Source organism: Lytechinus variegatus, chromosome 2 (assembly GCF_018143015.1).
Source record: "Lytechinus variegatus isolate NC3 chromosome 2, Lvar_3.0, whole genome shotgun sequence".
In the NCBI taxonomy this organism is placed as follows: Eukaryota; Metazoa; Echinodermata; class Echinoidea; order Temnopleuroida; family Toxopneustidae; genus Lytechinus; species Lytechinus variegatus.
The window spans coordinates 79,314,540-79,331,792 of NC_054741.1; the positions used below are offsets into that span (position 1 = coordinate 79,314,540).

Genomic DNA, 17,253 nt, shown 5'->3' on the forward strand with positions numbered 1-17,253 from the left:
TTTTATTTTGTGCCATGGTCACAAAAGTACATGGAAATATATGTGAGAGGAAATCATTCACATACCATATCATATCAACACACTAATTTCAGTCATGGCCTGCAAGATAAATTCACTTTGAAAAAAAATAATACATCAGTTCATGTTAAAGAGGAAAAAGGCATCGGTGCATGTCCATATACTAGAAAAGCCCTTACACGACCAGTAGAGGCGCACGGCCAATATGGGGGAGACTCTCCAATATGGGAGACAATCACCTATATTGGAGACTTGCTTTGCATAAGAACAAAAGAAACACCAACAAAAGCATGATTTTTTCCACCCAAAATTTTGTCTGAGGTCAGGAACCCATTTGTTTTGTGTGTGATCGACAACAAAAATCCTTATCATAACAAAAGTAGACGGTGAAAAGGGTTTTCATGAGGAATCTGAGACACATTTTCATTTGCCGCCAATGGCCAAGGTAATCCTTTTGCAGCAAATGTAAACAAAGGAAATGGGTCTCCAAAACTGGAGACTGTCTCTGAAATCGGATACCAAAATTCTTTGCAAAAGTCTCTGATATTGGAGATAATCTCCCACATTGGAGACAGTCTCCAATATTGCCTATTAGCCGTGCGCCTCTACTGACGACCGCGGTAAAATCTTGCTTTGATTTTTTTTTTTGGGGGGGGAGCTGGAGCAAGTGAAATATGTATTCGGGCAAGTATATTTTCCAACTAATTTAGAAATAAAAAAAGGTTATGTAGCAACCTCTACAAAATTGATTTGACATCGAAAAAAAAACAAAAAAAGGTGGCCTTTGTCGAGTTTGATGCCTTATTTCGTTAAAAAAAGATTCTGGCCTTTTTTTGGCTTAGCCTTAAATCAGTAGCACTCACACAACATGCGAGGTTAGTATACTAACCTCGCACAACGCATGTGGTTTCATAGTGGACTTTGACGTTTTCATTCATCACACGAATGTGAGGGAATGAAAAACGCCAAACATTTGAGTATTTCTCCACTAATGGAAATTTGTTTTTATGATTTAACTTTTTTTTTTAATGAATTGGAAATTATTTATAAAAGTGTTTTTATCGCTTACCTCCAAGTCTCAACCAGGATACTCCGTTCGATCCGTCCTTAATACTGCGGTGGAAAGTACGCAAACAACAATCGAAAAGCAATTTTTCGTATCGAACATTCTCAATTCAAGTCGTCAGCGCATAATAGGAAATTGTACCAAAAATCAACAGGTTGCATCTCATGTATATACTTATTGGTAAAGTACGCCATCTTTTGACAAGATGATGATGAAAGTGGATTGAACGAGCAAGAAAATAATGCTGATCGCCTAGAATGCAGCTAGCTTGCAACACCGTAAACAAAGGTACGGTAGGCACTTAAGAACCAAGTTTGAAAGGACACTCGTAAAATTACGTCACTCTCGCGATGAATAATCATTAGATCGTGCGTGTTCAATAAAAACTCTCTGCATGCATGCACTCAGTGTGTATTGAACACGCACGACCACGATCTAATGAATATTCATCGGCGAGAGTGACATAATTTTACGAGTATCCTTTCAAACTTGGTTCTTAAGTGCCTACCGACTTTGAAATAATATCGCGCGCCCTCTTTAGGCAAAAGTTGATATCAACGCTGATCAAGAGGCATCTACGTGAAGATCACGAAAAATGCTCTTATTTTATTAAAAACAACACCAAACAGAATTCAACAAACGATCCATATGGTTCGGTGTCATAGAATAAATATAATGCTTAGCTACGATGTAAAGTCATAGTTATTTTAGTAAAAAGGGTGTGAAAGATTCGCGTGCACCAGGTGCATATGAATCCTTCACACACGAGACGATTTGAAACCATGGCACGACTCACGAGTGAATCAGTAGAGGCGCTGCCGCTGGTCCAAAAATTGGGATTGTCCCAGAAAACAAGGATATGCGGTCTTGGTGCCAGTAATATGAGGTATTTCAAGGCCAAACTAGCCTTGCCCTAAAAATGACGAAATTTGAGGCCTGATGACCAATATAATAGTACAGAGACCGAAGCTCTCGTAGTAGTAGATCGGCCTACAGTAAACTTTACATGTGGGACCAAAGTCTCAAAGACAAGTTTTCTAACGTCAGACTCGACTGGACAATAATGATATACCGGTAGATCTAGAATAGATCCATCCTGAATTTGCGGCTTGAATTTTACTAAGGAGAAATCTCTCAGTGGTTCTAGGAATAAATATCAGTAATGTACGTAAAAAACATATTTTTTGTCTTGCCTCACCTTATGTGAACTTTCCCCCCTTGCTTAACTTCACTCAGCTTATGCATGCACTACATTACAAAATTTGGTTGCGCTGGTTCAAAATTCAATTGGCATGCGCCAATAAGGGCTTCATACGTTAGTACCGTAGTAGTGTAGTAGCAGCGAACAACCAGCTGCTGCCGCACGTGCGCCATCGCGCGAAAGAGGCGCGCCAGATTTAAACGTACTACCAGTACATGGCCCAGCTGGCTCTGCCGGGGCCGCTAGCCAGCCCTAGCCGGCCGCGCCCCGACACGTCGCGAGGCGTAGTAAGAGTATTTGTAGTGGCTAGCACATGACTCGGCTGGAGCCAATACCCAAGTACTGGGGTACTGACACTTCGCTTCTACTGTCCTTACCTTCTTCACCTTCAATGCTGCAACCCTCGGCTCTGGAACTCTCGAGCCGAGGTCTAGGCCTACTCTAAGTCTGCCAGAGCGAGATCTATCATCCCAGACCCAGTAAAGAAGTTAGACCAACTTGATCAAACTTCTAAGTTCTAAAAATGCAAGATGGGCGAGGAGGACAATGTAAATGATTTGGCCTATACGCAGGCAAGTATTTATTGAGACTGTCAATTCTGGTGAATCTGGAGACGTGAAGCCTGCACGAACTTCACTCGAGGAGTCGAGGTAGATGGGACAATCAATGACAATGGGACTCGGGAGCGGAAGCCAAGAAATTTAGGGGGAGGGTCCACCTGAAATTTAGGGATGGACACAGTTTTGTCACAGTTAAATTGGACAAGCAAGAAAAAAAGGGTTAGTAGGCCCTAACCAAAATTTTAGGGGGGACCACAGAAAATTTAGGCAGTAGAGGCTCACGGCCAATAATATATTGGACTTGGAGACTGTCTCCCATGAGAGAGATTATCTCCAATATCAGAGACTTTTGTAAAGAATTTGGTACTAGGGGCCCGTTTCTCAACACCGTCATAAGTCTAACTTCTTGACTAAATCGGAGATAGTGAGCTACTTGTCCGCTAACCGTTTCATGAAGCCCTCTTTACCAAGATCGGGTACAACAACCTCACTAAATATTGATGACACCTCCGAACCTGTCCTAACTTCTTTCTTAATGACGTAGTGGCATCTCGTGGGTAGACTATGACATGCAAAAGTGCTTAGAAATTTTAAAATTATAATCTTACGTAATCAATCATAGAGGTTGAAATTACATCACAAAATAAGTGGGATAATGCATTCAATGATAATTGTAATACAAATAAACTATAAAAGCCGTTGTTAAACGCCACGAAACCATTCATTTTGAAATATTAAAATGATTTATCGATAAAGGTTCTATACCACGTCAGGCCATCCATAACTGAACTCGTATTTGTTGTTTTCAGACCCCTATTAACAGTTGGATAAATTCTATCTCTAATTTATGCATATAATTTGTCAAATATCGTATGTTTCGGTATCAATAATTAAAAATGTTTCGTTAAACTATATTTTGATGACGTTTAGAATCATAAAAGACCGTATAATTATCCTCATTTTACAAAGAAAACCATTATGGTTTACTTTCGTAAACTTTCAAAATTGGATATCCCGGGGGTACCCATCTCAACGTCCACAAGTGATTTTTTAGTCATGAAATGAATTATTCATGATTTAATTTTCCCTGCAATTGAATGCTCCAGTCTTCATGGTCTAAGTATGTATGATGCATAATTCACGTGTGCTATTATTTTGAAAAGATTTATTTCCCAATTTATCCCAATATTTGCAATTTTGTCATAATTTTTAATTTTGAAAATTATGATATTTTGTGACTAAGGCTACGTCTTGTCTGCTCTTTTTACCGATAGTATCGATATCAAGGTATTCTATTTAGGAAGCCTTTCGAGAAACAGGTTTAGTAAGATTGGAACTAACTAACTCCGTGGTTGGTGGATAAAGATATGACTAACTTGTCCATGTGTTGAGAAACGGGCCCCTGGTAGCCAATTTCAGACAGTCTCTAGTTTGGGAGACCAATTTCCTTTGTTTACATTTGCTTCAAAAGGATTACCTTGGCGGTAAATAAAAATGTGATATTGATAAGCAGATTTCATATGAAAAATTACCCCTTCTCACCGTCACCGTCTACTTTTGTTTTGATAAGGATTTTTGTTGTCATCCACACACAAAACAAATTAGACAGGAATAACCGTCGTTTCTGGGGATTTATTCAACAGTTTCTGACATTTTACTGTAATCCCCATTATGTATGGTGAGTGGAGCCAACGTAGTTCAGTGGAACAACCAAAATACAGAGAGACTGAAGCTTTTGGTCTAAAAACAAATGGGCTTCTGTCACCTCAGTGAGACAAAATTTTGGGTGGAAAAAGTTATGCTTTTGTTGGTGTTGTTTCTTTTGATCTTTTGTTGCAAAGCAAGTCTACAAAGACTTTATGGGAGATTATCTCCCACATTGGAGAGAGTCTCCCATATTGGCCGTGTGCCTCTACTGTCAGGGGTCCACCTTAAATTTAGGTGGGGCTGGACGCAGGAAAAAAAATTGACAAGGAAGTTATCAACAGAAATTTTAGGGGGTCCGTCCCCCCACCTCAAATTTATAGGGGGGGACGGACCCCCTAAAATTTCTGTTGATAACTTTGAAAGTATGTTGGTCTAGTTCATAAATCTTGGACATAAGAGTAATCAAGTATCACTGAACATCCTGTGCGCATTTTAGGTCACATGACCAAGGTCAAAAGTCAATGAACTTTGGCCATAATGGGGGTATCTGTTGAATTACCATCATAACTTTGCAAGTTTATTGATCTGACTTTTGAAACTTGGACATAAGAGTAATCAAGTATCATTGAATATCCTGTGCAAGTTTCAGGTCACATGATCAAGGTCGAAGGTCATGTGAGGTCAATGAATTTTGGCCACATTGGGGGTATTTGTTGAATTACCATCCTATCTCTGTAAGTGTATTGGTCTAGTTCATAAAAGTGGAAATAAGAGTAACCAAGTGTCACTGAACATCTTGTGCGAGTTATAGTAGTTTTCAAAGTCAGCAATGCTGCTATGTTGAATCGCGTGATGTAGGTGAGACGGCCAGAGGCATTCCACTTGTTTATTGTTTGAATATTTTAATTTTTACGAATTTGACAATTAGGACCTCTTTGCCTGAAGCACGAAATGTTAAAATAATGGAATTCCACGTGTTCAGGGAGGAATGAAACTTAATTTCACATGATAATGATGAGAAAATAAAAATATGTCATATGATAAAATACAAAAGAAAAAGTGATCATCAGTTCCTCATTTGCATACCGACCGAGAACTATTTTGTGAAATGAAGCGAAACTTTAAAATGCCATAACTTTCTTATTTTACATCCGATTTTGATGAAATTTTCAGTGTTATGCTTTTTGAATTTTTCTCTTTTTATTCGAATCAAGTTTTTGTTTTGGTGGACTTGTCCTTTAAATCGATTGAAATTTTGACGAAATTGGATGGGGAAAAACTATAGTATACAATGAAACAAAACATAGCAACCCCTTTTGACCTTAAGAAAGATGTCTTGCAAATAATTCCATGTGATAAACGAATGGGAAAAGTGAAATTTCATCAAAATTTATAATCAAATGGATGTACATGTAAACCAAAGTAAGTAAGTTCTACATGGGTTATTATGATTGATGTTTAGTTCCATTATGGTATGTGATGAAACAAAACAACAAGCACTTTATGTCCTTATGACTATATGAAAGATTTAATTACCGTATAAGACCTAGTATGTGAACAAGTACATTATGCTAATATGCACCCTTGTTTATTACTTATCATATCTGTGTTACCAGCCTTATACCAATATTCAACCACTGATATGATATCATTTCCAGTAACTTTATCTTTGCTTCTAATTGAAAAATAACCCTAATTAGATTTACATAGAAATCCTATGTATAAAGTGTGGTGTGTCCTCTACGTCACAAAGCTGAATTAGCTTATGATTAAACATGAAATTAGTTCAGTAAATTCACTTCCATTTTTATAGAAATATAACTTAGAACTCTCGAAAGTGTGAAGAAAACTTTTCGACTTTTCCTTAATTAGAATCTAAAAAAATATATATGCTAAATTGTGATGTACGGAACACTGCCTGTTGAACACCTGATAATTAACGTAATCAATTTGCCTAATTTTCAAAATCAATTCTTTTCTCAATGTTTGCATTAACTTAGCACTACATGTCCCCACAAATATATAATAAAATTGCATTATCTGCAGATAAATAAGAATGTGTTGTCCCATATGTTACGCTAATTAATGATTTCTTAGAATCATGACCTTGGCATTCATTAAAGAGATCCTCCAGTCTGAAGATATTTATATCTAATTAAATGGAGTAAAATTCACAGAGCAAAATGCTGAAAATTTCATCAAAATTGGATAACAAATAACAAAGTTATTGAAATTTAAAGTATAGGCTTATAGCAATATTTTGTGAAAACAGATAGGCCTATGCATGTCATAATGAATATTTAATAGGTGGACTGATGATGTCACATCCCCACTTTCCCTTTATTTTCTTATGATATTACATGAAATCATAATTATTTTATTTTTTTCATTCATCGTGTGTAAATGATATGTCTCCAATATAATGAAATAAGTTGCAACAATAAATGTCTCCATTGAAAGAAATACATTGCAACAATAAATAACCAATTTACTTAATCAGTTGTCAATCCAAATGGCTTAGTTCTTTGTAGAAAAAAAATTGAATAAACCTAATTTCAATACAAAAGAAAAAGTGGGGATAAGACATCATTTCGCTCATTGAATATTCATGAAAACATGCCTAGAACTGTTTCATCGGAATAATGTAAATCTTTAAAGGGGAATCCAACCCAAATGAAACCTTGTTTTTATAAGAAAAAGAAAAATCAGACAAGTTGATAGGTGAAAGTTTGAACAACATTGGACAAATAACAAGAAAGTTATGAATTTTTTAAAGTTGTAAATATTGGTAATCACTATACCCATGGAGACTTCAAATTGGCCACTTATGTGATGTCATAGTGATGTAAGGCAAGGACTACTCTTCCATGTACTCCAATACATATTATGGCTAAAATGTCATTTTTCCCAAAAGTTTTATTTCAAATTATATTTTTCTTTCATGAGGACATTAAACAATATACTACCTGGGTTATATTTAGATTACTGCCCCAGGGGAATGGGTACTTAGGAGAAAACCACAAATCCCTGATAATAAAGTACATGGCCTATGGGAAAGTTGTCCTTGCCCCTTGTCATAATTTACTTACCCAGTTGCCAATTTGAAATCTACATGGTATTAGTGATCTCAATTTTAAAGCAGCTATATTTTTCTTATTGCTTGTCTGATTTCTTTCAAACTTTCACCATTCTGTTTAATTCATTTTTCTGCTTCCCAACACAACATTCTATGGCCAAGGCTGGATTTTAAAATTCAATGATAATTGATATCCAATTTAGATTAAATTTTTAGCATTTAGAATTTTACTCTCTAGATTTATTTAAGGTATGAATATCTTCAGCCTGGAGTATTCCTTTAACTTTACGTTTTTAGAAGAAAATAAATATAAGGTAAACAACTTCAGAATATATGCTTCAAAATGACTACAATATGTAAGATTAAGGCAAAGATTTAATTTTGACTCCAGAGGGAACAATAGCTTGGACCTGCCCAGATACAGATATCAGATACAGCCCCAGGGGCCAGTCTCTTCAGGGTTATCTCTGAATAAATCAGGGGCGTGAGAGTTCAGATTTTTAGCTGATTTCAGATTTTTGTTTGTTTGGATTTTCGGCTTAATTTCAGCGTATTTTTGGCTTTCCTCTGTGCAAAATGTATGGGAGCTCGTTCTATTTCAGATTTTTTCAACACTCTTCAGCTTTTTTCAGTTTTTTATTTGTGACCACTCACACCCCTGGTAAATGTGAGATTTCTCTGTGTTTGTGTTTCCACAGCGTCTTAAGGCTGCTGTACATTTCACCACAGGACAGATTTGTGGGGAGCTTGGGGAAGAATTGGATGTGACATTCTCCAGGCAATTAATTTCGGCTCTTGCAGAGACAACCTTCAAACAAATGGGTAATCTTAAATTCTTGCCATCCTAAATCACCCTAGGCCTAGCTTGACGATCCAGCTGCATATTTTAATGCTCCAAGGTCTCTTTAACTTTGCTTTCCAATTATGTACAGAGATCAAATATATATTTTTAAAAAATGCTTGAGCTGGGGTTTACCATTTAAAAAAGTACCACTTTTCAGTGTTCATAAATAGCAATGTAGTCCAGTGGTACATGGAGATCTGTAAACCTAATTTTAGTTCATTAATTTATATGGCAAAAGGTAGCTGGGTTTCATCAAAATAATAGAAAACAAATGGCAGAAAATTGAGAAAAAAAACAAAGAAAAGGTCAGATTTCAGTCATAAATTTATGTGCAGAAATTAATATAATTAAATGTGCATTTTCGTGAGTAATGGCAGCATGCATGTCAGTTTAAGGCACATCAGTGGTATTAAATAATATACCATAAACCATGGAAGCATAAACGTGAAAACACAGAAGGGTACACTTTTTTAAATAAGGACTCTTTTTTTTTTCATTACAGAAATCTTTGCTTGTGATCTGGAGGCCTTTGCTCAGTAAGTAATCATTTCATGTTCTGATCTAAAAAGGGCATTTAAATTTGAAAAAGCCCAGTCTTATGATAACCAATAAATCAAATCAAACTTTGTAGTTATTTGTGTTTTTATGTGTCATGAGGTCACCCACCAAATGAATATATTCATTTTGGGCAAAGCCTGAACGGGGGCCTACAAAAATTAGATTTCACAACTCTGAGATTTGAAAATGATATTTTCTTTTATGTTCAACGCCATGGAAAACTTCCCTATGAACACCACATGTTATTTCTGATTGCATAATTGGGTTACCGGTATTTATTGATTCCACTATGCAAGTTTCCAGTGCAAAAGCAGAGATCACCATGTAACGCAATAGTTTTTTCATGACCATGTATCTTATTTATTTTTACATTTTGCTTTTTGATGATTAAGTAACAAACCAACCAATACAAAAATAATCATTGTACATGTTCATTTAGATAATGGTATTCTATTCTAGAACTGATCTTTGATACCTTTCTTTTTTCTTTTTTGTACCGACTTTCAGAACTGGAAATAAATAGAAAAAAGATAAACTTTCTTCACCACATAAGTGTATTCATCAAAAGCAAACAATTTTAAACGGCCTTAATGTCAGCTCTGATTGGGAGCTACCATGGAAATCCTTTTGATTAGTTGTTGGGTAGTGTTACTTGTACATGTACCATTGGGAACCCCACTATGCCTCAATTTCCTTGTAGATGTGACAACAGTTTTTGTTATTCTTGTGATCATTTATTGCAGGCATGCTAAACGGTCAACTATTAATTCTGAAGATGTTAAACTTTTGACAAGGAGAAGTAAAGATCTTGTAAGTATTCAGTTTAGATTCTTCACATGTACTCTTCTTTTTTGTATGTTTTAGGCAACGTGTTCATACTTCTCCCAGCTAATTTATGTTTGATCATAAGAATAATAAGAACAGAACTAAATTTCAATTTAAAACTAAATGATGATGATTATTATTTTTAAGCTAATATTCACACATTCTGATATGTTCTTTGCAGTAAAGAACATTGGGTAGATGTACAATTGATTTTATTCCACCCAAAATGTAACATTTGTATTTCATAGCTTGCCAACTGTCTTTCTAAATTTAAAGGACAAGTCCACCCCAACAAAAACTTGATTTGAATAAAAAGAGAAAAATTCATCAAGCATAACACTGAAAATTTCATCAAAATCGGATGTAAAATAAGAAAGTTATGACATTTCAAAATTTCGCTTCATTTCACAAAAACAGTTATATGAACGAGCCAGCTACATTCAAATGAGTCGATGATGTCATTCACTATTTCTTTTGTTTTTTATTGTTTGAAATATGAAATATTTTTATTTTCTCGTCATTGTCATGTGAAATGAAGTTTCATTCCTCCCTGATCACGTGGAATTCCATTATTTTAACATTTTGTGCTTCAGGCAAGGAGGTCCTAATCGTCAAATTAGTAAAAATTGAAATATTGTATAATTCAAACAATAAAAAACAAAAGAAATAGTGAGTGACATCATCCACTCTCTCATTTTGGATGTAACTGGCTCGTTCATATAACTATTTTGTTAAAAATAAGCGAAACTTTGAAATGTCATAACTTTCTTATTTTAAATCTGATTTTAATGAAATCTTCAGCATTGTGCTTGTCTGATTTTTCTGTTTTGATTCAAATCAACATTTTTCTGAGGTGGACTCGACCTTTTATTTCATTGAACAGAAATGACAAACACTCTAAAGTTTAATCAATGAGTCTCACTCAAAAGTAAACTTCTGGATGGTTGTGTGGATATTCTCATCAACACTATAAATTGATGCATATTTGGAAATTTGAGGATTATTATTGGCCATAACTTGAAAGCAGTTGATCATGAATATAAAGGGTAATGCTTGCATTAGTCTGAGCATACATGCATCTTGCCTTATCTTGAATCGAACACAAATATTTGAGAGCAATGAAGTGGGACTGTCAGAAATATTTCCTTTTGTGTTGTAATATATAATGATGATGATGATAATAATAATAGTAATAATGATAATAATTATTTACCGGTAGTAATAACAATAGTTAAGATAAGTCAGGGGAGTGTGTAGCATTAGATATTAGCTTATTTTTTTATTGTGTGTTTATTTTTTTTTATTTTCAGAATGCTCACATCAGTACCCTAAGTGCAAGGCAAATAGCAGAAAATGATGCAGTGAAAGAGAAAAAGAAAGGAAAGAGAGGACGAAAAGCAAAACCTGTGGTGGAAACTGAAGATGATCTAGAGTGATAGACTAGACCGTCTTGTGATCTAAAAGACATTGGGATACTGTGTGAAAGACACTTCTATTACAACACTGACTAATGTTAACAATGATGAAATCTTAGAGGTGATGTGGCTCGATGGATGGATAAGTCTCCAGACTTTGAACCATGAGGTCCATTGTTTATCTACATTTGATAAGAGTAGCCATGCTAAAGCCAGGGTAATAGTGTATGCAGCGCATGAATACTGACTGAGCTGTATTAATATTGCATATTATTAATGTTTTAAGTCTTTTTAAAGCAGATCTAGTGTCTTTTCGAACTGCAGTTACAATGAGCTATCAAATGAGACACCTCCTTACATCTACATGTACATTGCGTTAGGAGATAAAAATCTACAGCTTTATTTCTATCTACCCCAGCTTTCAATTTTGGAGCTGCTCTGTAGTCGATATTGACTATGAATATGTCTCATTCCAAATACTGAATAAACTGTGTTTATTTACTTCAAGTTTGGTCAACAACAGGGGGCTGTTAGCCTGATTTGTATTTCAATGCAATACAAAGTAAAACAAGGTTACTTGTACTTCATTCAATGTGATTACAAACATGCATATATTTGATTCCAACCTGTAATGAAAGTACCATTGTTGAAGATGTAAAGTCAATGTGCTGGAATCATTGAATTTTTGGCTTTCAGTAAAGGAGCTGCAATGCATAGAAATGCATTCCACCTTCCTTACAAACCCATAATTAACATGCTTTCAATTAATTCAACCTATAAAAGCTCATGAATTGCTAATCACAATGAGTACAGATATTATGTTGACTGCTTGTGCATTGAAAACATGTCTACCGTACATGTAATGAGGGGGTTGCCTTGGAGTCCTCTTAGACCAAACAGAGTGCAGTATTTGTGTTACTAGGCTGTTAAATGTGTTTGGCTGATGAAAAGTGTGACCTTGACCGGATTTAAAAACCACATCTTTGAAATTTTATTTTTTAAATAAAGCATAGATCTTCAGCTTTATCACAATCTAAAAAATCATAAAAAAGTGTAAGAACAACTTTTTTCAGGTGAAAATAATTATTTTGTAGCATGATTTAGATTGAAAGTTTCACATTCATTTTAAAGGTTTGAAAATTGAAATAATTTATAAAAGAATTGTACTTCTTTACAATGATGAAAAAACATAAAATTTAGGAATTTGAATGAGGTGCTCTGATCTGCACCCAGCTCATTAAATTTGCAAAACCTTTCTAACTATGTATATCTCTTGGATGAAAGAAGCCTCTTTTCAAGGACCTGCCTACTGAGTTATGATACAAAAGACCTACATGTGTGAGAAGTATAAACTAGAATGCAGCAAAATGAATTGATCATTGAACCATGGGGATGTTTCATCTAAATTTATCAAGCTGCACTGAGTTTAACACTACAGTATCTATAACTGCAATATAAAAAACAAGTGGGTGTTCTCACTTTAATAAGCCATAAGGAAAAAAAAAATGCTCAAACTAATGCTGATTTTTAACCCATAAACATATATTGTTAGCACCTATTTGCAACAATTCAAATAAAATTATTGGAAACTGTTCAAATTTTTGTTTGCCTTTTAGTGCTCCACATTGAAGTCCTTTATAAAGCTTTATTTAACATCAAAAGTTCCCATACTTTTAGATAGGGGTATGGTTGATAAATTTCAACCTTATAACCTCATCTGGTTTCAAATTAAGCATGAAAACAATCTTGGTAGAATGAAAGAAGAATATCAATCTTATTTCATTTGTATGGAAGTGTATGTAAGAGAAAGACTATTGTGGTATTACTATTGTATACCTTTCCAGTGTGTAAATAAATTATTAAGGAAATGATTTTCAGAGTCATGCTTCCCTTTTCATATTTATTTGATGATCAGTTGGTTTTTATTTTTGAAGTAAACAATGTTAAAATACATTATGATTTTTTGCCTATCTATCAGAGGACAGAACTGTTAATTTTAATTCCGTGACCTGCTCACCTACATGTTTTGTGGCCGTGTTGGTGACCAAGACCAACACATGCCCACAAAAGAATACATAGACCACTACACTTTCTTCTTTGCCATAGAAATCTTCAGAAATTACATTGATTTATATCATTCATTCATGGCTCTTGATGAAATATGTCCGACTCTGATTTTTTAGTAAAATCTTTTGAATATCTAGAAAATGGCAGTTTAAAGATCAAGTCCACCCAAAAACAGAAAAATGTTAATTTGAATAAATAGAGAAAAATCAAACTAGCATAACGCTGAAAATTTCATCAAAATCGGATGTAAAATAAGAAAGTTATGACATTTCAAAATTTCGCTTATTTTTCACAAAACAGTGATATGCACAACTCGGTGACATGTAAATGAGTCAGTCGATGATGTCCCTCACTGTTTCTTTTGTTTTTTATTATTTGAATTATACAATATTTCATTTTTTGCAGATTTGACAATAAGGTCCAACTTGATTTAACCATATAATATTAAACAATGCAAATTCTACATGTTTAGAGAGGAATGAATCATTGTTTCACTTGACAATGAGAAAATTAGAATATTTAACATTTCATATAATTGAATTAAAAAGAAATAGTGAGTGGTTGATGTCATCAGTCTCCTTATTAACCAGGATGTACATATAACTGTTTTGTGAAATAATGAAAAACATTGAAAATGTCATAATTTTCTTATTTTTTTATCCGATTTTGATGAAATTGTCAGCATAATACTTGCTGGATTTTTCTCTTTTTATTCAAATCATCTTTTTATTGGATGGACTTGTCCTTTAAGTAAGTCATAGTAGATGCCACGAATTGTAGATCACATGACATATGGAGGTCTGGTGACGAGTGACAACACAAATTAAACTAGAAAAATCTAAATTCTGATCATCTCGATGAATTTATGTCAAAATTTCAGTCATTTAATTTTGATTTCATGAGAGCCAGGCTTCCATCTCAATGAACTAAGGGCCCTACAACCAGAAGTCAAGTTGATTCCTATTGATACACATTGTTAAATACAACTCGTATTTTGTATTTTAAAAATCCATATGTTTGATACATTTTAAAATCGTTTTTCAGTTTGGGTCTTTTAGAAAAGATCATATCTTATTCCTCCAGTGAAATCATCTGTCAATCACAGTAAGCATCACTGATATTTTTACGTAGAAGACTTTATCTTTCACAATAACGACATGCTTTCTAATTGTCTTTATTTTGCTGGTAATGCATGTCTTACAGTACACTGTTTATGCTATGAGTATCATTACAGGTAGTTTTGGCAAAGCTACATACCACTGTGACATATTTAGATTACTTGTAATTTGCTGCTGATGTCACCGCTAGAATTAGATTTCAAGCTCTTTTTTTTCCAGGGTTGTTGGTTAGCAATCTGAAAAATTTCTTTTCTTCAAAAGAATAAAATGTTGGAAATGTAAAAAAAACACACTTATAAATACCAACTAACGAGTTGTATTCAGCACAACATATCAATACAAATCAAGTTGAATTTGGTTTACAGGGAACTGTTAATACAAATGTTACATTTATTTACAATGAATCTTACATTAATTCAGGAACAAGAAGGAAGAGATAATGTTATGGTGCACTTCAATGTCTTGCATGTATGTCAATTACATTGTATACATGTACTACCTTTTCACCAATGCAAATACATTTTCTGGCCCTTCCACTTCTCGTTAGAAAAAGAGAATTCTTTTCAAGAACAAACCTTTACTGAGCTATATATACATACCAAAATGTAAAAAAAAAATCACACAAATTGTAATTCATATGGTAGTATTTTGTACCATTATCTTAAAACTACCCTAGAGCTTGTTTCATAAAGACTTGCCACTATGGTGACTCTCTATAGTAGTGATTGTGATTGGCTGCTGAACTTGCCACCATGGTAGTTGCCATAGTGACATTGGTAGAGTTACCATAGTCGGAACTCTTTATGAAACAAGCCTCGGGTATTGTTACATAAAATTGTAAAATTACTGTGGATGCACGACTGGAAAAAACTGAGCCAAGTTTTGTTTCTTGATATCTAACCCTTCATATACGCTTCTATTCATAAAACAATTTGAAGTTGGTCCTATCTTGCATTATGAAAACGATATATTTCAAGATGGATGACCTCTGTGGTCTTTGATCTCTATACAATCAAACTCAGCAGATCATTGTCACTAAAGTACGGTAAGCATACATTTTTCAATTTTCAGTTCATACCTCATATGAGCATTTACAATTACAAGGCATTTTGTTATGCCTCACATTAATATGCAAACATGATCTAAGGTTGAAGTGCTATGTCAATTTTTTTTAGACCATACCTGACTGGGGGAGGGGAATCAACCCCGCCTTAAGATCTTGGCCGCTGATAGTGAGAACGCCGTGATAATAGTGAGGGATATAATCTACAAGGCTGTATAGTTCAAATTTCGAATTTCTTTTTTATAACTATGCAAATTAAAGCATAAATTATAAGTTTTGCTCTAATTCGCTAAAAAAACCCTCCTAGAATGCTAATTTTTGGTGTAAATATATTTTTCATTTGCAATTATTAACAATTACAAATGAAAATTATCCTGGTTTGAAAATAAATTTCTTATGTATTTTATTGTTTTATGCTAAAATCACTTTATTTCAGCTAATAAAAGTGAAAATAATATCTTTGTGAATAAGATGAAAAAAAATTATTTACTTTGACTTTGTACACAGAATCACCTTTTGGAGCAATTTTGGGTCTGCATGTGCTTACATAATGTAGCATTATTTTTTAACCGTGCACCCGGGCATTATAAATTTGGTCTCAAAAGATGTGCAAGACTTCAAATTAAACTGTCAACAAGTGGCGCGGTAAAAAAATAAGCAGAATGGTTGAGGGGGGTTGATTCAACCCCCTCCGCCTGCTTTAGGGTTAACGCAGAAACTGTGTTTTAACCCTAAAGATACTGGAGGGGATGGAATCCGCCAACATTTTTCACAATCTGTAACGCGAAAAGCTGGCACTGCATAGCTATATGACTTTTAATTTCATGTCTAGTGCAACTTTTGAGACCAAATTTGTGACCCCCGGGCATAGGTGTATGTCAAAACATTGCTCAAAACATGAATTCATGTACAAATCCAATGCAAATTGTGTTTTTATCCAAAATTGAATGTATCTTTATTTCTACTTTTACTGATTCAACTCAATTAATTTCAACTTGTTTATGAACATAATAAAAACGCAAATGATTTCCATTGAAATACCAACAAGTGGAATGCCTCTGGCCGTCTCACCTGCATCACGCGGTTCAATATAGCAGCAGTGCTGACTTTGAATACTACTCTAACTCGCACAAGATGTTCAGTGATACATGGTTACTCTTATGTCCACTTTTTATGAACTAGACCAATAAACTTACAGGGATATGATGGTTATTCAACATGGCCAAAGTTCATTGACCTTACATGACCTTTGACCTTGATCATGTGACCTGAAACTCAAACAGAATGTTCAGTGATACTTGATTACTCTAATGTCCAAGTTTAATGAACTAGACCAATAAACTTTCAAAGTTATGATGGGAATTCAACAGATATCCCCAATTCGGCCAAAGTTCATTGACCCTAAATGACCTTTGACCTTGGTCATGTGACGTGAAACTCATGCAGGATGTTTAGTGATACTTGATTAACCTTATGTCCAAGTTTCATGAACTAGGTCCATATATTTTTTAAGTTATGATGACATTTCAAAAACTTAACGTCAGGTTAAGATTTCGATGTTGATTCCTCCAACATGGTCTAAGTTCATTGACCCTAAATGACCTTTGACCTTGGTCATGTGACATGAAACTCTAATAGGATGTTCAGTAATACTTGATTAACCTTAAGGCCAAGTTTTATTAACTAGGTCCAAATACTTTCTAAGTTATGACGTCATTTCAAAAACTTAACCTCAGGTTAAGATTTGATGTTGACGCCGCCGCCGCCGTCGGAAAAGCGGCGCCTATAGTCTCAC

General features: G+C 34.5%; 2 protein-coding genes across 2 annotated transcripts in view; one reads left to right on the top strand and one right to left on the bottom strand.

Moving 5' to 3' along the window:
* The window catches only part of LOC121409172 (mitofusin-2-like), a 30,414-nt gene extending 27,995 nt beyond the window's left edge, over positions 1-2,419 (bottom strand). Inside the window, exon 1 of the mRNA XM_041601019.1 lies at positions 2,283-2,419. Within this exon, the coding sequence (XP_041456953.1) occupies positions 2,283-2,329 (47 nt within the window). The 5' untranslated portion in view covers positions 2,330-2,419. The remainder of the gene's footprint in view (positions 1-2,282) is intronic.
* A 96-nt stretch (positions 2,420-2,515) lies between these two features.
* On the top strand, positions 2,516-13,109 carry LOC121409173 (centromere protein S-like). The gene is made up of 5 exons (XM_041601020.1): positions 2,516-2,857; positions 8,267-8,390; positions 8,915-8,948; positions 9,714-9,780; positions 11,106-13,109. Exons 1-5 carry the CDS (start codon positions 2,816-2,818, stop codon positions 11,229-11,231), a joined length of 393 nt encoding a protein of 130 aa, XP_041456954.1. The 5' UTR covers positions 2,516-2,815; the 3' UTR covers positions 11,232-13,109.
* Positions 13,110-17,253: the final 4,144 nt, after the last annotated feature.

Bases quoted from the DNA above. Each gene is read 5' to 3' on its own strand.
- LOC121409173 (XM_041601020.1), top strand. From the start codon at position 2,816: ATGGGCGAGGAGGACAATGTAAATGATTTGGCCTATACGCAG. The intron at 2,858-8,266 runs GCAAGTATTTAT...GTGTTTCCACAG, and splicing joins ATGATTTGGCCTATACGCAG to CGTCTTAAGGCTGCTGTACA. The intron at 8,391-8,914 runs GTAATCTTAAAT...TTTTCATTACAG, and splicing joins GACAACCTTCAAACAAATGG to AAATCTTTGCTTGTGATCTG.